The following is a 20,974-nucleotide window of genomic DNA, read 5'->3' on the forward strand; positions in this document are numbered from 1 at the left end:
TTTCTGAATCCATGCAGCCCACGGTTCTTTGATTACTATGTAAGATGGCACATTCTCCAGAGAAATATGCAGTTATAAGCTACAATATGAAGGAATCGCCTACCAATATACAAAGTTCTATGCCCATCATACGAAATGTGTGCTAGCAATCGGATGGCCTGGAATACTTTGGCGGCAATGATGGACACATCTCATTCATATGAGGGTACGGGTCCACTGTATTGTATCCCGGCAGCTCCATTCGATACCTACCTCGTATTTGACAGAACGGAAGTTCAACGCCATCCCCATCATTGCACCACTCAGGCAAGCGGCTTGAATTATTCTCGAAGAACCTTAGCGAGTAAGCATCTTTTATCTGCATATTTTGCCAGAACAAGAAGGGTGGCAGATTAGTTAACACAATGCTATTCGGAAAATGCCAAATGGGATCCTCTCAACAAAAAGTCACATTTCGACGAGCAAACTAAATTAAAGTTCTCTCAACCCTTGAAGAAGGTGATGCCCATCTCTACATAGTAAGCTCAGGCAATTAAAGTCAGAAAGAGAACCCAACTAGGGTCGATCAGATTGCACTTACAGTGAACTCTGTAACTTGAATGGAGCTAGAAATTGGATCAAAGAGTCCTGCTGCTTTGTATATTTCAAGAACGAAAGCTACACATGAGGCGGACTTCCCATCACTGTACACCCAATCGTCTTGCTCTGGAATTGTCAGCAGTTCAGCAAAAGACGACCCCCTCGTTTCAGTTTCAACTAATAGCTCAGGAAGATCCAAGCCCTGTATGCAACACAACTGTAAGGAAGCCATAAAGTAAAGCAATTCTAATTACAACCATATAACACGTGTTGACTGAACGCCATTCAAGGGGATATTAGATTCCAGTTGCACCTCCGTGTCCAAAACAAGATGCATAAAGCGACATTAGATTCCAGATACGCTTCAGCATGCAAAACAAGACGCGCAATGTCACACAGACAATTGCAAATTGAATGGGACGGTACCTCTGTTCCTAGCCGCTTGTTCAGTGCTTCATTCAAAATGTTCGCAGCATAGGCTGGTTGTATTTGGTTCCATACTGTCATAACAGAAGCAACCTATAATACCAGAAAGCCTTTCATTAATCGAGTGAACCACACTCCCATTATGTAAAGAATGCATCACCCATGGTGAGCATATTACATGCATCATCAGTCAGGCTGATAGAAACTATTAAAAAAATGAACCAAGTCTACTATTTTGCAGCCTTAGTATCATATAGGAGGCTATAAAAATGAATATTTGTCAAACTAAGTCAGATTCCTTTCCATAGTGTTATCACTCAATAGAGTGTTACATACTAATCCGCTATTTGGCAAGATCACTTTTCCGTTTTTGACCTTTTGTTTTGCTCAATTGAATTCAGTCAAAATCATGCCATGATTTTCTAATTCCAACTAGACTGTGTTGATATGATCTGACACATGGCATCATCATATTTCAGGGTTCTATCAAAGTAAAGGTAAATTGCAGCTTAGCAGTCAGGTTGAGAAGTAGAAACTATTTCGCATCCGGCATCTAAGAATGTCGGGGCATCTACAGATATACCTTGGAAGTAACACAAGGTCTTAGTGTTAGAAAAATTGTCTAAAACAAACTGAATGAACCCAGAAAAAATTTATAAACACATATGCATGTGTATGATCTCCGTACCACATGAGCGTCCAATGGCGGTGGATAATTTGCATCGATAGTGTCTATCCAGCTAAAGAGCATGTTGTGATAACCATACGGTTTCCCATTCATACTCAGTGCATACTCCCATGCTGCAGTCTCGTTAAATTTGGCTCGCATATCAGGATGCAGCGGAAGCAATGCAATGTGGGGATTGGAGTCATCTTTGTTAAGCTCAAACTCCCACCATTCATCCCACGGTAGCACAGCAATGATATCTTCCCCCTGCAATGACAAGAAAAAAGGAATTGCGTTATCTCCAACACTGTGTTGGACATCTGTAGCAGCTGACCACTTCACAAACACAAAGGAACAGAGCAACTAGCAAAAACCCAACTGTTAACTTAATTTTGTTAATGAAGGTCTGCCTCAACTAAAAAACATCATTTCATCGAAGGCCAACCATAATCATCATCAGTAAGTTGCCATGTCGTGTATAAAGATGGCCTTGAAGTTCAATAGAAACAGTTCAGACACGGTGCTTTTGCTATGTCACAAAATATGATGACACCACAATAGAGCTTCCAGAATGAGCCTAAATAGGATCTGCTCTAGGTCATCCCGAACTTTAGGGACATGTTATTGTTCACTTACTCATCCTCTCTTACTGTTAAAAGTTTCTACAGGAGCACGTACAGGAAAGACATGTTTAATTAGAGAAGATAAGATGAGCAAGGACATTTAAGGACATAGGGGTTGAGATGCAAAATGGAACAATCTCAATGGAAGCCATATTTGTGAGAGAAGAAGTCCATCATTCGACAAAAGTTACATTTTACAGTAATCGCATAGGAATCAGATGCCCCAAAACCCTAGAGGGTTCACCCTATGACATGTTACACAAACACCGCAGGGAGCCTAGTTGTCCCTCTCAATTTCTACAAGACATCCCTTTGAAAATCAGAGAACATATAACGAGCATTGTATGAGTGTTTTTAAAAATGAACAGCAGAAAAGCACAGGTAATTAAGGAGGAAGTGCAGAAATAAGAACTTAAACAACTGGTGGGGGTGTTTGAGATGTTTCAACTTCTGTCTGCTTGATATCCCCATACAAGAAGTTAAGAACAATGTGGACAATTATAGTGAAAGACTGGCATCAACCGACAGCCATGTAAATATTATGTCTATGCAATTGGTTTAAAACTTTACTTCACAACTACGAATGCAGAGACAGCAAGAGGCAAAAAGATTGGATGAAATGTCAAAATTATAAATGTATACATCAAAAGGAATCCTTGGATGTGAAACAAGGAAGAACAAAGTGGAAAAGATAAAATGCTTAAAGACAATCGCAAAGTAATCCTTTTGCTCGAAAGGCTTTTTTAACACTAGTCAATATAAGAATTAGCCCTTCAAACTGAAAGAGAAGTCCGCTTACATGCATGACTAACCCATGATTGTTGGCATATTACCTGTTCATTATCATGTCCGGATTCACCAACCCATAGCTTTCCTTCAGAATCCTTTAAGCACACAGCTGTGTGACCAGCATATGCCCCACTGACCCATTTCTCTAGAGTCTCAAAACCACCCCACCTCCCACGAATTTTTGAAATTGCAAGGAAATCTCCAGTGTGGATATCGTCAATGCTGATGTTTGTAACCCAGGGCTGGGGACGTTGCTCAAATGTAGCACCCATATGCTTCTTGAGAAAACCAATGTTAGATTTCTCCCCCCACCAATTATTTGAAAACAAGGGAAACACGTCCCACAGTGCTTGAAGGGTCCCTAGCATCCCAGCTTGCATAAGAAAGATTGACACTCCTCTACTTTTCACCTGTAATCAAAATGATGAAAACCAAGTGTAACAACTCAGCAATATGCATACGCAAGAGCAGAAGAGAAAAAGATAATGGCAGCTTACATATTCAAACTCAGCTTTTCCTTCCCACTCTTTAAACTCGAATGTGTGCTCACGGGATAAAAAATAGTAGTCCCATGTCACACGATATGGGGTTGCAAAGACATAAATATCCATACATGTCCAGCTATGGGCTTTGCTGACCTGGATGAGCAATCCAAACTCATGGTTACAAGCTGGATACCTACAACTAGTCATCAGTTTCCATATTCAGCAGAACCAGATGCAAAAACAAGGACTATCAACATGAGGCAGAAAACAATGGGTTGTACCCACCCAAACAGGAATTGCCTCCATAAGATAATTCAATTTTACATTACATGAAACAACTGTAATTGCATGAGCAGCCAAAGCACTAAATCCCTTGAAACATAGACACAAAAAACTCAAGCGACCAACCATGGTACAACCAATTCATGGAGCTTTATCAAGTACAAACAAATAGAGGAAAGGAAAAGAAAAGAAACCTCAGCAAGTGAAGAAATACATTAGAAACATATTGAAGTAAAAACTGAAAAATTCCCTTACCAAAAAAAAAAAAAACTGAAAAATTCCGTGACTAAGATTCCAACATAATTAAGCAGAATGAGAAAATAGGAACAGTCGGGATCAAGTGCATGGCCCAAAAACATATTCTCTATCATCTTTTCAATAACTATTTCGTTTCGCAACTCTATACATAATGGAATGACTAAAACCCTCAGTTGGTACTGGTAAGATATATAACATAAGTAGATAGAAACCCTATCCAGTTCAGTATTATGAATCCATTAGAAAAATCAACCTCAAATTAACCAAGATAGAAAGCTCAATCCATTAGAATTAATCGGATACCGATAAAATTGGCGAACGATGGTCATTAGACCACATTGACAAACCACTACAACCTCACATCTCCCAGAACTATTACAAATTCGAACTGCAGTGAATTGAATTCAGCACTAACAGTCGACCAGAAAACCTCAAAAGCTCGCACACAGTGATCATCTCTTCACATTACCAAACCGCCACAAGCTCAAACCCCCCAAAATAATTGAGAATCGCACTCAAACACAAGGATTTCCATTGTATTCCATTTACCCCAAATCACCAAACAAAAACCAAGACTTAGAATCATCATTCCTGTCCATTGGTTTCCCCATCATTTCCTGATTCAGTCCGTTCCTCCCCCCGGTGCTAAACCAGACAAAATAGTCGACCAGAAAACATGAAAAGCTCGTGATCAGTGACCACAAGCTCAAATCCCCCCAAATCTTCCAGAATCGCACTCAAAATCAAACAAAAGCCAAAGGAATGCGAAAGCTAAAGACGAACCTTGATGTGAAGCGTGCCTCCGCCGAACTCACTCCCGGTCTTGTTGTGGAACTCCATCCAAGCCGTGCTCTCGTAGAAGCAGGCTCCTTTCCACTCCAGAGAGCCGTTGGAGGCAGAAGCCGCGCCGACGAAGGTCGGCAACAGGTCCACCGGACGGCGAAGGGCGTTGAGTAGGGGCCAGGAGAGCTGCCTCGGCAGAAGAGGGAGTATGTCCTCGGGGTGGAACGGCAGCTTCGCGGCTCGAGAGCGCGGGTTGAGTGGAGAGAAGAGTGCGAGGAGGAGGAGGAGGAGGAGGAGAAACGGCGGAGGGGAAGCCATGGAAACGGGGAGGGGGAGGGAACTCGAGAGAATCACCTCTCAGTGACAGCTCACTCCCCGGTCTTCAACGTTGACCAGGATCGCATAATCAAACTATCAAGGATGACGACATCGAGAGGCAAAGCATTAATTAATTAATCCGTTTTTCTCCATATTTTATCAAACAAAAACAGAGTTCCCTTTTACGATGAAAATTTCGAAAATTTGTGTCATTTTTTAATTTTAATCTTATTTGGGTCACAGAATGACGAATTTTTCTGTATTAAAAATTATGTAAATTTTAAACCACGTGTATATTTACAATAATGCCATAAAAGCTTAAAGCGGTTTAGAAATCAACTCGTGCACATACTTTTTATCTTAGTACATTTCGAACACTCAAATATCAAATCAACCATTTATTTAATATTTTATTGGCGCAATATTGAGAGGGGCATTGTGTATTATACTAAAGTTTAAAAAACACGTTAAATAAATGAAAATTTTCAATAACAGCATTGCACGTTATACTAAAAATTCGTGAATTATTCGTGTTATTTTCTTTTATCTCTCTCTTTTTTTTTAACAAGCCTACATTGGGCTCGAAAGATTGCTTAATATGATGGATACGAGTCTAGCGAGTGGCGTTCAGAAGTTCCTCCACCCGCCTGAGAATCTAACCCTGTGGGTGTGGGAGATGAGATGGTTCGAGAAGAACTGGATATTCCTCGGTCGCCCTCAAGTTCCCCGGGAATATCCTCCCCCTCTTTACCCATCTTGCACGAAACTGCTCCCACACACACATGTAGAGAGAGAGAGTGTGTGCATTTTTTCTTTGTCCACTACTTCCATTATTATTCCAATTACACTTTTAGAGTTTCCAAAATGATCGCCAGGCAAAAATAAAAAAATCGATTTAACATGGAAAGAAAGAAGATTAAGTTTATTAAATAACCGAGAGTAATGTTTTGAATCCGGGAATATGTTGCCGACAAGTCGATTCAAGATACCGCGCGAAGCACTGGTCGACGAAGCAGGTGCCGAGACTCCGATGATTCATTCCGGATACGAGACCCTACAATACGACCTTTTACTCGACGATAACTATCCAAAATGACGTAGAGTATTACATTTCCCATCGTCATTCTCCTAAATTAATAGAAATTTTTTTTTTTTTCTTCATCTCAGGGAATACTCCCGAATTTAACATTCATAGTTCAGATGAAGCGGTTTAAGGGCATTACTCAAGTCCGGTCCAAACTTATGTTTTTCAATTAATTTTTTTTTCTTTCCCAAATCAAAAGTTATATATGGTCGATGGACCACCTCAAAAGCGTGGATCAAATGAGAGGACTCCCTGAGCGCATCGCACAAAAGCCGGAAGTCCCTGGAATGTGGGGGACTCGTGGGGAAAGAAGGTGCGACACAAATTGGCACGAGAGAGTCTGTGGTGTCCTAAAACGACCACGCAACCACAATCGCAGCCACTATTTTCCAACAAATATACTTCTTCTCTCGCTCCCCACTATGTTGTAATGGTTTCTTTCTTGCACAGCGACCTCCATGTCTGTTGCATTTCATCACAAGTTACTTCACTCTTCGGCTATCCATGAGCGACCTCATGTCCCCAAGGGCCGCGTCTGTTGCTTGGCTGCCACCACAACCAAGCCCCGCCCTGGCCCGACTGAGCTCGCCATGGAACCGCGGCCGTTGACGTCCCCGGCTCCGCTGATATCGCCGGCCCGCCCGATGCTCGATGACCCATCGTTGAAATCCACATGGGGCCACCGCGCGTGGCTTGCCTGCGGGTGCACCACCGTGCTCGTTGCTCTAGCCAAGTCCGTGGTCGCCTCGTGCGAGTCTCACATGTGGGCCGAGCCCGTCTTGGCTGGAGCGGTCGGGTATGTCCTGGCGGACCTCGGATCGGGAGTCTACCACTGGGGCATCGACAACTATGGCGACGCGTCGACCCCGGTCTTCGGGGCCCAGATAGAAGCCTTCCAGGGGCACCACAAGTGGCCCTGGACGATCACCAGGCGCCAGGCGGCAAACAATCTCCACGCGCTGGCTCGCGCGGTGGCGTTCGTGGTGGGCCCGATCGACTTCCTTTGCAGCGACCCGACGATGCTCGGGTTCGCGGCCGTGTGCTCGGGCTGCATCATGTTCAGCCAACAGTTCCACTCGTGGGCTCACAGCACGAAGAGCAAGCTCCCGCCGTCGGTGGTGGCATTGCAGGATCTCGGGGTGCTCGTGTCGCGGTCGCAGCACGCGGCCCACCACCGGGCGCCGTACAACAACAACTACTGCATCGTGAGCGGGGCGTGGAACGAGTTTCTGGACGATCGGAAGGTGTTTGAGGCGCTGGAGATGGTGCTGTTCTTCAAGTTTGGGCTGAGGCCGCGGTCCTGGAGCGAGCCGAGTTCCGAGTGGACCGAGGCTGACGAGAAGGACTGGCATCAAGTTGAAGCTTGACGGGCTGCTTTTCTCACGTTGGTTCCCCGAAATACTCGATTATGCAGAATAGCAAATTCTATCTTGCAGGAAAAGGTTGGCGACAATCTGCCAAATGTGCCAGTAGTGTACGCTTGATTACATTTTTCATTATTAGTGTACATCGGATTTATGACACGAATTTCAATGACCATTCTACCGGGAATTATAGAAACTTAGTAATTCTGTTTTGGGTTATGGCCACGAACTCAAGGATAAGAATTTGAAGGTTGGATACAAGCGACAAGATCCCAGGAGAGTATGCCATAGCGAAATGGATCAACGCATGACTTTATGATGCACCTCAATATTCTGAACAACTTAAATTAGGAATTCAATGTCTGTACCGAGAAATAATTGACGTATCCTCGTCAATCTTCAAATAGACGATGCTCGAAAATAACCGTTGCTTAGCTTGAGGAATGAATAAGGCACAGCAGATAATGTAAAAAGGGACAGTCGAAATCGAAAACTGAAATCGAATGACAGGCGAGAAGGCCTTGAAGTGCCAATGACATCTATCGATGGCATGAAATTAGGAAGGGATTTAAAGGAAAACGAACATAGAAGATCTTGTTCCAGTGCAAAGAAAATGCTCCCGATTATAAATTTCCCTGTGGAGAGTCAAAAAGGAGATTATTCACGTCGGCCTCTCCCTCTGGACTCCCAAATTGATACCGGGAAATTATCCGCAGAACGAGCACTTTCTAGAGAACATCGTAATCCCGTAATCAAGCTTTCCAGCGAGCCACGATGCCAAACGCGCCGATGGCGGTCGTTTCGTTGCGAATGGAATGTTTAAAATAAAAAATAAATGAGAAAGAGCACAACAAATCAGAGTGGCGCAGCGGAAGCGTGGTGGGCCCATAACCCACAGGTCCCAGGATCGAAACCTGGCTCTGATAAAAGCGCTCTACAGAGTAGCTTCCTTCCACTCTTCCTTTTCTGTTTTGCCATGCCATCCGACATGTTTCTCTCTCTTTATTGTCCTTTGAAATACTGCAGGTCAGCTATCCCTCCCTTTATTATTTTTTGAAATACTGTAGGTCAGCTACTCTCTCCTACCTTCTGCTGGATTGTGAATTCCTGGAAGACGAGGGAAGATTTTCTCCGCTTCGTTCGTGGCGGCAATCGCACGCGGCGGAGATCTGCCCGCCATTGGAAGTGGCTCGAGTCCTTTTTCGAGCGACGTCGGAGTTCGGTCGTGAGAGCCCAATTCTCGGTCCACGCTTCTTTTCGATCAGGCCCCAAAGATCCACAGAAAGGAGCAGCAGCACACATCCGTCGGGAAAATTCATCAGCTCATGGTCTCGGTTTGTGAAAACACCTTCCCGCCAAGCACATCCCTTCCCCCATTATCCCCACTAGTACCGCCGCGGCGACATCGTCTTACAAGCAAAGAACTTCAATAGACGGAAGTGCAACTCTTAACTCGATTTAGTCCTGGTGCCATAAAAATGTCCATCTTTGTTACCAAAGACGACATGTATCATCTCTGTGTTCCTCAAGTAGTCCGAGCTCTCGGAATCAATATTAGTTTCTTTTTGTTGGTCATAACTGATGAAACACTTGATCATAATTTCTAGATAAATTTTATGATTTGATTGCAGTCTTGTTGCAAGTTTTGAGGCATTTTTTTTCGTACATTTGAGCTTAAACTCTAATCGATTTAGGCTCCTTAAGAGTTTTTTTTTTTTGGATTCAACAAGGTTGATTAGCCCTTGGCCTTGCGTTCCATGATTAGAGAACTCCAAAATGATGGAGCTAAATTTGTTTTTGTTTTTTCTTTAATTTTTCTTAATGAGATGAGAGCTGTCATGTTGACCTTCTTTTTAGGGATAATGACATAAATGATCCATGAACTTTGACTCACTATGCAAATATAGTCCGCAAACTTTTGATTTAATTAATACGATTCATGGATTTTAATCCAATGTGCAATGTGGTTCGTGAACTTTTAACTTGATCAATATTATTTCTGAACTTTTGGAACATGTTCAACTTAGTCCCTAAACTGTAGGAAAATGTCCAATGTAGTTCTTTCATTGATCACGATTCGGGGATTGAGTTGAACATATTTCAAAAATTCAGAGATAATATCGATCAAATTAAAAGTTTAGAGATCATATTGCATAGTAAATTAAATTTTAGGGATGGTATCGATCAAATTTTGGATCAATGTTGAGGTACTATTTGTGTCCTTTTGCCCTCTTTTTATTCCTGTCCATGCTGCAGCTCTAGAGAGCTGAAAGTGGCCAGACTGTAAATTGACGGATGTTTCGGGCCTTATTATGAAAATTACCTAAAACGGAGACGGAGATTTGCCAACCAGAATATTGTCCGTTAAACATCGACGTTTTGGTCTTTCTCTCTCGCTCGCACTCGCCAAAAACCACAAAAACAAGAAAAAGAAGGGTTTAGGCTGTTTAGCCCTCCTCTCTCCTCTACTTCTCCTTCTTCTCTCTCTCTGGCTTCTGTCTTCTCTCTGCTCCAGCTTCATGGCCACAGTCGGTGCTTCTGCTTCGGTCGCAGGCCCACTTGCGCTAACCCCTTGACCCAAAGAGCTCCTCCAAGTCGCCCGCTCCGTCCTATCAACAGGCTTTGTAAATTTCAAGACTGCCAAAACGGCTCCTTGTGCTGGTAAACTCGGCAGAGTCGCGGAGGCGATGGCCATGGGAATCTCCACCGCACAGAACGCTCCTTTGGGACCGTATTGCCCCACTTCTCTCTCCTTATTGCGGTCCCGCCCCCGGTTCTTGCTCAGGGGGTCACCCACTCCTCGTTTGCTCTGGGTCAGAGCCGAGTCGGTTCAAAGGTCTCTGCTTTCCTTTCGATGTATCCGCTGTTATGAGATGTTCTGTTTGGACTTTAAAAAAGGAACAGTCTTCTGTGTCTTTGTGCTTAAAGTCCGTGTCCTAGTGGGTATGTGTGTGTGTTCGGCACTGGCACTTAGGTGTTTCCTGGGTTGTCATCTCATAGTTGCTTTTGTTGTTCTTTCATAGCTTTAAACTTTGACGGAGACTTTTCTAGTTCACTCGTATGCGTGCGCACTGTAGTTTTGTGGTATTGTGTTCCTTTTTTGCCCGGAAATTTGAGCCTAGTATGACAATGTGGTTCTTTGGTCGGCTGTTGGAGTTGAGCTTCTAGGGGTGAAGTAGAGGTATGCAGGAGGAAATTTCGTATTTAAATTCTCTATTTCGTTTCCCCACTAGAAGTTGGCCTTGTCTGATCTAAAGTGGGATGCTAGAGTAATGAAATATTTTAGGCAGGCAGGAGAACTTTTGAGGACATGCTTTGGGGCAGTCATCCAGGTGGATTGGTAATTAAGTGTTTTCTTTTGGATAACTATAACCTAGCTGCTTTGCTAAACAAAGCAAAGCCAGAATTATGAAAATTTCGAAGGGACCGTAATAAGAGAAGGAACAGTGGGATGATAGAAGGCAGGGATTTTTCTGGTCAAAGAAACAACATAAGCATATCGGCAATAGAGATCATAGATTCATAAAATACTGGTGGCATTTGTACAGTTTATCGGTACCGGCAGTTATGCATGAACTCGCGACTAGAGACTCTATAATCTAACTTGCCTACAATGTCAATGTGCTCAAGCCGCCCATTGATAAACCATTTGGTCTTAACATTTTTCTTTTCCAGTCTTCTTGTTCAGATATTGATGTTGTAATTCTTGGCAGGGGTGAGTTTTGCCAAATACAAAATGCTGGAGACACTACTTCTCGAAGCAGCTTACTTGATGGTTCTGTAACTTCTGGTGAAAGCAAACGCCATAAATATAATTCTAGTTCTTCAGCTAGGATGGTAACTAATCCAACTAGTCACTCTATTGAATATAAGAACACAAGCTCTTCGAATTTCTCTAGCGGGTGGAAGGTAGCTACTGAAAGTCTACGAAATTCAAAACATGGTTGGAAGGGACATATGTGTCATGACAACTCACATGGGGGGCCAGAAACCATACGAATGCCACTTGATGGGGATGGTAGCAACTACAATTTCCTTCACGCTGATCTCCATCACTATGAAGAGAGTAAAGTTAGGGCCACAACGAATGCTCATAACATTCTTAGCACACGTGCTGCAACTGCTGTCCCATTTTCTGAAGTAATCACTGAGGGAGTGGATACCCATGAAAATGCACAGGATCTTGTAATGCCTGGGTCATTCAGTCACGATCTGCGATTCAGTATCCCTCAAACCGTCTCTTCAGGAACTTTGAAGACTTCCCACCAATTTTCCCCATCACCTAAGTCAAGGGAAAATTTTGGTGAAAAGAATCTTGAGGTTTCTGAAATAAATGGAGAGAAATCCCTTGATGCAGCAACAGTGGATGCAATGTGTTCTGAAATAAAGCAAGTTAAATCCATTGATGCAACTGAAGTGAATGAAGAGAGAAAGGCGAAGCTCAGAAGCATATATGGGAAAGTTCTGATTGTTAATGACAAGTCCGTGGCAAAAGAAGTTGTGCGGAAGCTAACAAATCAGTACAAGCATCTAGTACATGCTTGTGACACGGAGGTTGGTGTTGAATTTCATGGTTATGTCTTCTTTTGTTGTTGTTTCCCATGCCTCCTACTTAGCCAGGCATATAGAAGCTTTTGTTCTTCTTCCCATTTATGAACCAAATCACTTATTAGTTGCAAGTAAATCTGTGCCTGCTGAACTGGTTTCTAAGTATCCTTCATCGGTATAATTTGTAAGCTCACTTTGATGTTTATGCAGGTAGCTAAGATTGATGTGAAGCAGGCAACACCAGTTGATCATGGAGAGATAATATGCTTCAGTATATATTCTGGACCTCAGGCAGATTTTGGCAATGGCAAATCCTGTATCTGGGTTGATGTTCTTGATGGTGGGAAGGAACTTCTGTTTGAGTTTGAAGCGTTTTTTAAAGACCCAGACATTAGAAAGGTAAACCAGTATGTGCAAAATATACCTGCACATGTATGCAATTTATTCTCTCTCTTTCTCTCTTTCCCCCATTTATCTTCCACCCTAATTGTTTTGGGCAGATGACTGTTACGATTTATTTAAAATTCTCCTTTTTGTTTGGTTCATCAGTTTCATTCGTTTCATGGTTAGCATTTTGGGTGGATTATTTCTGAAACAATTGTCCAAGAATTCCTTCTGTAGGTATGGCACAACTACAGCTTCGATAACCATGTTATTGAGAATTATGGAATTAAGGTTTCTGGATTTCATGCTGATACAATGCATATGGCACGCCTTTGGAATTCATCAAGAAGGACAGAGGGTGGGTATTCTCTTGAAGCACTTACAGGTGACCGCAGGGTTATATCTGATGCAGAGTTGGGTAATGAGAAAGAGTTGATTGGCAAAGCATCGATGAAAACCATATTCGGCAGGAACAAGGTAAAGAAAGATGGATCTGAAGGTAAAATGACCACCATACCCCCTGTAGAGGAATTACAGAGGGAAGAGCGGGAACTGTGGATATGCTACTCTGCATTGGATGCAATGAGTACGCTTAGACTTTTTGAGAGCTTAAGAAGAAAATTACAAAGAATGTCGTGGAGATTTGATGGTAAACCATGTCCTCAGAAATCAATGCTCGACTTCTACAATGAATACTGGCAGCCATTTGGTGAGATTTTAGTCAAAATGGAGGCTGAGGGAATGTTGGTTGATCGAGCATATCTAGCTGAGTTGGAAAAGGTAGCCAAAGCAGAGCAAGAAGTTGCTGTTGATAGGTTTCGCAAATGGGCATCCAAGTATTGTGAAGACGCCAAGTACATGAATGTGGGAAGTGACGCTCAACTTAGGCAGCTACTCTTTGGGGGAACTCTTAACAGGTGAGACTTTTACTCGTTCTCTTGTGAGAGCAATTAACTTCTGCTAGTACTTGGTCTCTGAGTTCTTGATAAGCTGTTATTTTGTCCCTAAGTCTGTCTTTTACTAGGTTTGCCCATTCTTGTTGTCATTGATTGGAGTGCCACGGAGCTAGGGGGTTGCCCCTACCCCCACCAAGTTTTTATTTCCTAATAACCTACATACATCAACATCAACATCAACATCACCTTTATCCCAAACTAGTTGGGGTCGGCGGTCGATGAACCCAAAAATAAATAAAATAAAAGCAAGACCGATTGAGGAAAAAGAAATAATTATATAAAAATAAAAATATATAAATATATATAGGGAAAAATGACTAAAAAGGACAGTCTAAAATGTTTACTAGCTTTAAAATGTTTCCTAATAACCTATATGTCAATTAATCTCATAATGATTTTGAAGCTAGTAAACATTTTAGACATTGCCCTGGTAAGTTACGACCCTAGCTCCCTTATGGATAGGAGGCCCATCATTGAGGTATAAGTTGTAACCGATCTTATGAGGGTGGCCGCAGTTGAGTTTCCTAGTAAATGCGTTCCTTGGGCAAAACTTTTGGAGCGTGAGATGGACAATGGCAGGTGCAATTTCATTACTCATCAAGTCTATTGCATGTATACTTGACAGTATTGCAAATTGTCCGATAAGTAGGCTAAATCTAGACTTCTTTAAGTACTTTTTCAAATCATTTCTAGATAAATTTGAAGTTTCTGACGGTTAGGCATCTACTTACGGGAGAATTAGTTTCTCCCAACATCTCTACGGCATTCACTGCTCTTGCCCAAAAACTTTGAATGCAATGGGTCTGATAATCAATGTCCTTGGATCCGCCTGCACTTTGTTAATTTTATTTTCAGTTTCTCTGTTGTCCTTGATGATTGGTTATCTTTTCATGTGCAACCGTTTCCTTCTTTGAGTAAATCTGCTATTCTATAAATTGAATGAGAAAAGTTTTGATTTCCCTTATGTCTTGGATGGATAATTTTTCTCATTTCTGTATATGAGTTTTACTTGTCATTCTGTGCAAATAAAGTGTTCATTAATTTTCTGTGGCAGGAAGAACACCAACCTATGTCTAGATGTAGAGAAAGTTTTCAAAGTTCCAAATGTTGATGGATTCATTGAGGAAGGCAAGAAAACTCCCTTAAAATATCGAAATATAACACTCTGCAGCATCGGTGTTCAACTGCCAGCTGAGATCTTCACACCAAGCGGTTGGCCTGCAGTGAGTGGGGCTGCTTTAAAGAATTTGGCTGGGAAAGTTTCTGCAGAATATGAGTTCACAGACGACATTTCTAACCTGGAGTCGGGAGATGATGGGGAAGATATATCTGAATCGGAAACTAGTGAAGCTTCAGGAGTTCTAGGATCAACTGCCAGTAGGAACATTGATACTTCAGCTTACGGAACAGCTTTTAGCGCCTTTCACAATGAAGATGAAGGAAGGGAAGCATGCCATGCCATTGCTGCTCTATGTGAAGTGTGCTCTATTGACTCTCTCATATCTAATTTTATTCTTCCCTTGCAGGTATTCACAGTCTTGAAAATTTCCTTTCTTCTAATTGGATAAATGGCCGCATTCTAATGATTATGAGTATGAATGACCAGTTTAACGTTGTACGAAACTAGTAGATCTTACTGACATGCCACAATGTGTTCTTTTTCATGTTTTATGCCTACTTCATCTAGACAAATTGAACCTATGTCTCCAGCAGTGCGCTTGATGAAATAACTGGATTGGTGGGTTTCTAGGGGTATGTGGATTTTGAGATTAGAGTATATGCGTGATATTGGAACCAACCTTGTGGACACCCATGTCCCAATTTTTTGAACTTGAAACATACTTAAAATCTTAACTTGTCGGTTTGGCAGGTGTCAAGGTGTTTGTACTTTTTTTCTCTCTGAATATTTTGCGAAGAAATGACCTTGTATGCATCCTCTAACTACCAATGTGTAAGACATCAAAATATGTTTCATCCGTTGCAATGTATGTTATTTCTCAATGACAAATTTCATAAAGCTGATTCGTCGACTTTAATCAAACAAATAACCTTGATACCAATTAAGGTAGAACTGCCAGGAATAAACAAAAAAACCTGTCTAGAGAGTAAAATCAGCCCATCCTCTCTGTAGGGTTAATAATAACCATCCTTAGAATCGTGAGGGTCATGTAGGGCTTTCTTTGCAGCTGACTATAGGAAGAAATATGTTAGATGTACCAAAACTGGTTGACAGAATTGGTATACTAAATGCTCTGATTGATTTTTATTGAGTGTTGAATACGTGTTAATTGTTTAAATGCTCGCGTGTAGTTGGCCTTATTATGTGTTGGACCATTTTTATACATCTATCTTAGAACTCGGCATTACTTCTTCAGGAAATTGCTTTTGATTTTGAAAATGTTCTCTTTAATCATTCTGTAGACTGTTCTGAGAGCAAGCCAGGTTGAATGCACCAACATGATGATATATCCTGTTTGTGCTTTAATCATCTCTTCTGCTTCTGTGAAAGTATTGCACGCTTGGAATCTCCCTTCATTGTCATCGGTCAATTATTTGTTACAAATAGGAACTTAAAGATGGTTTTTTGCGACTGTTGTAATTTTTTTTTTGTGGCTGGGTAAGAAGTAGAGGATGACAAGTGTCTATTTGATGTACAAAACACGGGCTTTCATCGGGGTAATTTTATTGTTTTACATAAGCACCAGAGTGTGGGCTTGTCTTGCGAACTGTTTTGGGAAGTACTTTGTTTTCTTTATTTCATTTTTCCAGGACTTTTCGAATTTCTCCCACCCAGTTGCTTTGACAAAATTGAGAGAACTTTCTCAAAGGCCGTGGTTACCATATGCAATCAATTCTCAAATCTCTCTCTACAAACAGCAAACGAATGCATATTTTGTCTTTAGCTCCAGAAAATCATCTTTCCCATGATAAATTTCTGACAACACTTCCTGACAGCCTCTACTACTTGGATGTACTCTGACAATTCTACATCCTTTCCCTTTATAATCGCTTATTCCTATGTATCTATATCCATTTCAGGGAAGCAACGTCTCAGGGAAGGATGGACGTGTACATTGTTCATTGAATATCAATACAGAAACCGGGCGTTTATCAGCTAGGAGGCCTAATTTGCAGGTTTTGTTTTCTTCTGTTTTTTCAATTCGATAGCTTCTCTCTAAGACTGTTTGGACAGTGCACAACCCTAGATTTTGAAGCGAGATGTTGACCAGCAAAATGTAGAAATAAGGCTTCCTTGAATCTCATTTGTGGTTTCAGTTTTCTCATTTATGAAGTGGATGCTAAAATCTTTAGAGATTGTCTTGTTAGATGTTTTTCCGAGTTTAAAATCCTTTACATATTGTCTGGTTGAATGGTGAATGTTGAATGTTTCTAAATGTAGTATTTACAATCAAAATACTTCCTAAGTGCCAAGTCTTGTTTGATAAAGAACATCATATTTCATAAGAAGAATAAAATTAGGCAATCTTTTGCATCCCACTTTGTCTGAAAGGATTTGAGAGCGCAATAAATTATTTTATTAAGGTTGGTTGTTGCTCACAATACTTGCTTTCCTCCTTTATGTACGTCAGAATCAACCGGCTTTGGAGAAGGATAGGTACAAGATCCGTCAGGCTTTCATTGCTAAACCTGGGCACTCACTTATTGTTGCTGATTATGGACAGGTATTATTTTAGTGGTTGCATGCTCCGTGGAATTTCACACCAACTGGGGGTTCTCATTTATGGGATTTTTGTGCCAACTTTAAGTCTTCAGTTTAATTGCAGCTGGAACTTAGAATTCTTGCACACCTTGCTGATTGTAAGAGCATGTTGGATGCATTCAGAGCTGGCGGTGATTTCCACTCAAGAACTGCAATGAATATGTACCAACATATTCGTGAAGCAGTTGAAAAGAAGGAAGTGCTTCTTGAGTGGCATCCCCAACCTGGTGACGATAAACCCCCAGTTCCACTCCTAAAGGTAAACGAAATTTCTTCCTGTTGGTAATATTTTTGAAGCTTATTCATATGTAAACTATCCTGTTGCTTAAGTGGCGTCCCTAACCTGTTGCTTAAGTTTATGGATTTGTCAATGTTGTTAGCCCCTTCAAAGTTTGGCTGTTTTGCTAGTCAGTTTACCAGACTTTCCAAACTCTGCCAACAGAGATGAGGTTTAAGTTTCTCCAGGGTCTAGTAACATGTAGGATTATAGCACAATACTCACTAGAAGTGCTCAAACATCAAGTGTGAAGCTCTGGCTGTCTTGATTCTGGTCTTTTACAGATGTGCAGTCCTCCATGTCCGTAATTGCTGCTTTTTTCTTTGTTTACTTGCATAATATTGTGGTTACTTTTCAGAAATAATCACAAGGACGTGTCTAGACTACATCTTCCAAATGCTAAGGGAAGACCTTAGGCCTCCTTTAACATCAGATTTTAGGTTGCGTAGAGCAATGAAACTCCTCAACAAGTAGGCTGTGCCTCATAGAAATTGGGTTTAACTTTTGATAATAGATTTATAATGGATCCTTCTGCTAACATGAGATTGACTTTGCTCTAGTGGAGCTTGTGTACTGTTTGCATCGAAGGTCTTTGGACTACCAATGGTTCTTCCAATTCGTTTTGCTCATAACTTTGCACAGCATATAGAGATCAGGTGTTAAGATAATGGGGCAGAGAGAATAAGACATTGCGTAACTCTGTCTATGTGCAACCCATGTGAAGAGGAAGCCCTTCTTTCCAGAAAAAATGAAAAAAGACTCGATGATGTCTGTCTATTATTTCTGCTCTTCTGAGGGGGGTAAAGGTTAGTGCTGCTATAGCTGACATTAATGAAATGGAAGAAGAAAAGAAAAGAGGGGACACAGTACATGGTAGATGCATGTGGACAATATGTGAATGAATTTGTTGCTTTGCTTCTGTTTCATTTCACGTGTTAGTGTACTCATATTATGGAACTTGACAAGATTCTAGGCCATGGCAAATGATTTGTTCTTTTACAGTCCAGAAGAGTAAATAAAAGTTTGGGTCAAGTATGAACTTTTTTGTTTTATTATAAAGCAGGAGCCTTTTACCCATACTATATTAATTAGCTTAGTTATATATTAAATAGTTGGCCTAGGACAAGTCCCTTTTATTATGTGGAGAATTTGATCTTCTGGAGGAGTTACATCTGTCATGATGGTAGTGCTATATGTTTGAATTAGCTGTGGTAGGCTATTCCTTTAGGGTTTTGCTAATTCTGTCATTATCTCGTTCTTGCAATCTGTATTTCAGGACGCTTTTGCTTCTGAAAGAAGAAAAGCTAAAATGCTGAACTTTTCCATTGCATATGGTAAAACTCCTGTGGGACTTGCACGGGATTGGAAGGTATTACTGCCATACATAATACAGTATAATTTTCCCAAGATTTGTGACTTTGACTTTAGCTGAATTTACCTCTATATCATGATATCTTTGCCTTTCTTTCAGGTCTCTGTAGATGAAGCTAAGGAAACAGTTGAACTCTGGTACAAGGAAAGAAGAGAGGTGCTCAATTGGCAAGAAAAGCGTAAAGAAGAAGCTAGAAAAACTGGACGTGTACACACATTACTTGGTCGGGCCCGCCAGTTTCCATCACTTGCTCACGCCTCCCGTGCTCATAGAAACCACATTGAACGGGCTGCAATCAATACACCAGTGCAGGTTCTGCTCTTGGTTTTTGTGCTCTTCTTCTTGATCAGTTTCTCACGTTCTCTCTCTCTCTCATTAATTATTGAAGTTGAATGTCACAGGGTAGTGCTGCTGACGTTGCCATGTGCGCCATGTTACGAATAACAAACAATAAACAGTTAGAAGATCTGGGATGGAGGCTGCTTTTGCAGGTCTACCTTTGGTTTCATCCTCTCTTGACTTCTTATGCATTTCTATTTGTAGACTGTTCTGTTCTCTTCAAATGTTTATTCTTCGGTGCTCCATTTTGGAGTTTCTTGAGACAAATTATGGCATCGTCTTCTTGGCTGCCTCTTTGTTGTCTTGTTTCAGTTTCCATTCTCTTTTGAATTTTCCCATTGTTCGCTGGATTTTACTTTGACCATATAAAGTGCTTGTGATGGTATGTCGACACTCTACTCAACCGATGTTTTTTTCCTGAATAAACATTATATGGTGATTATGCTGTACATTGCTGCCGTTAGGGTTACTGGATCAACCTTTCACTGAGGTGTTGAGATTCTCTATAATCTATCTTTTATCATCTGGTTGGGCATATTGATCTTCATTTAAGCAAGAGAGATGCTGTTATCATTAGTTTGTTGCCATGGTTATTGATTAGCAAAAAAAAAAAAAAAAAAAAAAGAAGATCTTTCTTGATAAGTTATCGGTGCTTTAGGAAAAGTCACTTTGAAGCTCCAGTACTCCCTGACCCTGCAGCTTTTTCATTTTTCCCCCTCTGCAGGTTCATGACGAGGTGATTCTTGAAGGACCAACAGAATCGGCTGAGGTTGCAAAGGCCATAGTTGTTGAGTGCATGTCCAAACCCTTCTTCGAGGGCGTGAATATCCTTAATGTTGACTTGGCTGTTGATGCCAAAAGTGCACAAAATTGGTATGCTGCTAAGTAGGTGTCAGAGGAGAGGGTTTTGAAACTGGTTGAAAAGGTTTATTCCTTCTAATCACAGCTTGAGATGGAATTGCTCCTGGCTCAATCTTTTCCCTTCCTGGTCCCCCGGACATGCTAAGCCATTGAAGGTACTTAATCACTGACCAGCTACACATTGCATCGGCAAGTCTTCTTGTCCCGGCTTGTACTGAATGAGCCATGTTTTGATCGTGGAAAAGTGGAAGGAGCTAGTAGTTGATTCTTATGACCAAGTTGAAGATCAACGTGAATGGAACGCCCCCAAAGAGTCCCCATAGTTGTAAATTGCTCTCTCCTCTCTCTCTCTCTCTCTCTCTCTCAGCTCCATTGCTTGACCATGGGAAATTGAATGCAGGCAGCAAGCCCCAATCATCCAAAAGTCAAGCCTTGTGGTTAAATTATGTTTCCCTCCTTCCTTTGCAAGGCTTGTATTTTGCTGTAATCATTCACAGATTTGCTATCTGTTGCTGGTCATGTCAGACTTATACTCTTTGCTATTCCAGTAAATTTGCTCCCTTGTCGGAAATGTTCAGTATTGGTTCCATGCTACAAGATGCCCTCTTTGCTTAAATCATACAATATAAAGTTGTCGATAGTTGGAATGCTGTGTGAACGAGGCCACCACCCTCTTCAATGCCCTTATCTATGACACGATGCTGAGCTAGCCTGTGCGCGAAAAATGAACTCGTGCAACATTGCCGATGCTGAGAGGTCTTTGGGAGGATTTGGAGGGAGGTCGACCTATATTCTAACTAATTTATCTAATAATGTTACTTAACTTCCTTGCTCGTTGTTGGGAAGTAAAGGTTTCTC

The 20,974-nt window shown here is 41.4% G+C and overlaps 3 protein-coding genes across 4 annotated transcripts; 2 read left to right on the forward strand and 1 right to left on the reverse strand.

Moving 5' to 3' along the window:
• Positions 1 to 5,288, reverse strand: LOC115750014. The gene is made up of 7 exons (XM_030687113.2): positions 4,893 to 5,288; positions 3,582 to 3,722; positions 3,129 to 3,494; positions 1,694 to 1,939; positions 1,006 to 1,098; positions 581 to 781; positions 1 to 358 (listed from the first exon to the last, which is right to left on the reverse strand). Exons 1-7 carry the CDS (start codon positions 5,208 to 5,210, stop codon positions 143 to 145), a joined length of 1,581 nt encoding a protein of 526 aa, XP_030542973.1. The 5' UTR covers positions 5,211 to 5,288; the 3' UTR covers positions 1 to 142.
• A 1,405-nt stretch (positions 5,289 to 6,693) lies between these two features.
• LOC115749908 (fatty acid desaturase 4, chloroplastic) lies at positions 6,694 to 7,682 on the forward strand. Its single transcript, XM_030686933.2, has one exon. The coding sequence runs from the start codon at positions 6,753 to 6,755 to the stop codon at positions 7,659 to 7,661; it is 909 nt and encodes a 302-aa protein (XP_030542793.1). The 5' UTR covers positions 6,694 to 6,752; the 3' UTR covers positions 7,662 to 7,682.
• A 2,445-nt stretch (positions 7,683 to 10,127) lies between these two features.
• LOC115749983 (DNA polymerase I A, chloroplastic/mitochondrial) lies at positions 10,128 to 20,696 on the forward strand. Of its 2 annotated transcripts, XM_030687048.2 has the most exons (12): positions 10,129 to 10,494; positions 11,372 to 12,212; positions 12,417 to 12,605; positions 12,828 to 13,507; positions 14,601 to 15,072; positions 16,586 to 16,681; positions 17,137 to 17,229; positions 17,332 to 17,526; positions 18,821 to 18,913; positions 19,016 to 19,228; positions 19,318 to 19,407; positions 19,980 to 20,696. In XM_030687048.2, exons 1-12 carry the CDS (start codon positions 10,346 to 10,348, stop codon positions 20,142 to 20,144), a joined length of 3,276 nt encoding a protein of 1,091 aa, XP_030542908.1. In that variant the 5' UTR covers positions 10,129 to 10,345; the 3' UTR covers positions 20,145 to 20,696. The 2 variants fall into 2 exon arrangements, 1 of the variants encoding a protein (XP_030542908.1); XR_007197443.1 differs by lacking the exons at positions 19,016 to 19,228; positions 19,318 to 19,407; positions 19,980 to 20,696 and having other exon boundaries at positions 10,128 to 10,494; positions 17,321 to 17,526.
• The last annotated feature ends 278 nt before the right edge of the window (positions 20,697 to 20,974 follow it).

The sequence above is a fragment of the Rhodamnia argentea genome, chromosome 2 (assembly GCF_020921035.1).
Source record: "Rhodamnia argentea isolate NSW1041297 chromosome 2, ASM2092103v1, whole genome shotgun sequence".
Classification (NCBI taxonomy): Eukaryota; Viridiplantae; Streptophyta; class Magnoliopsida; order Myrtales; family Myrtaceae; genus Rhodamnia; species Rhodamnia argentea.

Coding starts and splice junctions, on each gene's coding strand:
- LOC115750014 (XM_030687113.2), bottom strand. CDS start 5,210: ATGGCTTCCCCTCCGCCGTTTCTCCTCCTCCTCCTCCTCCTCCTCGCA. Junction 3,723..4,892: donor GAGGCACGCTTCACATCAAG/GTTCGTCTTTAG, acceptor TTGCTCATCCAG/GTCAGCAAAGCCCATAGCTG. Junction 782..1,005: donor ACAAGCGGCTAGGAACAGAG/GTACCGTCCCAT, acceptor TGTTGCATACAG/GGCTTGGATCTTCCTGAGCT.
- LOC115749908 (XM_030686933.2), top strand. CDS start 6,753: ATGTCTGTTGCATTTCATCACAAGTTACTTCACTCTTCGGCTATCCAT.
- LOC115749983 (XM_030687048.2), top strand. CDS start 10,346: ATGGCCATGGGAATCTCCACCGCACAGAACGCTCCTTTGGGACCGTAT. Junction 10,495..11,371: donor AGAGCCGAGTCGGTTCAAAG/GTCTCTGCTTTC, acceptor AATTCTTGGCAG/GGGTGAGTTTTGCCAAATAC. Junction 19,408..19,979: donor GATGGAGGCTGCTTTTGCAG/GTCTACCTTTGG, acceptor CCCCCTCTGCAG/GTTCATGACGAGGTGATTCT.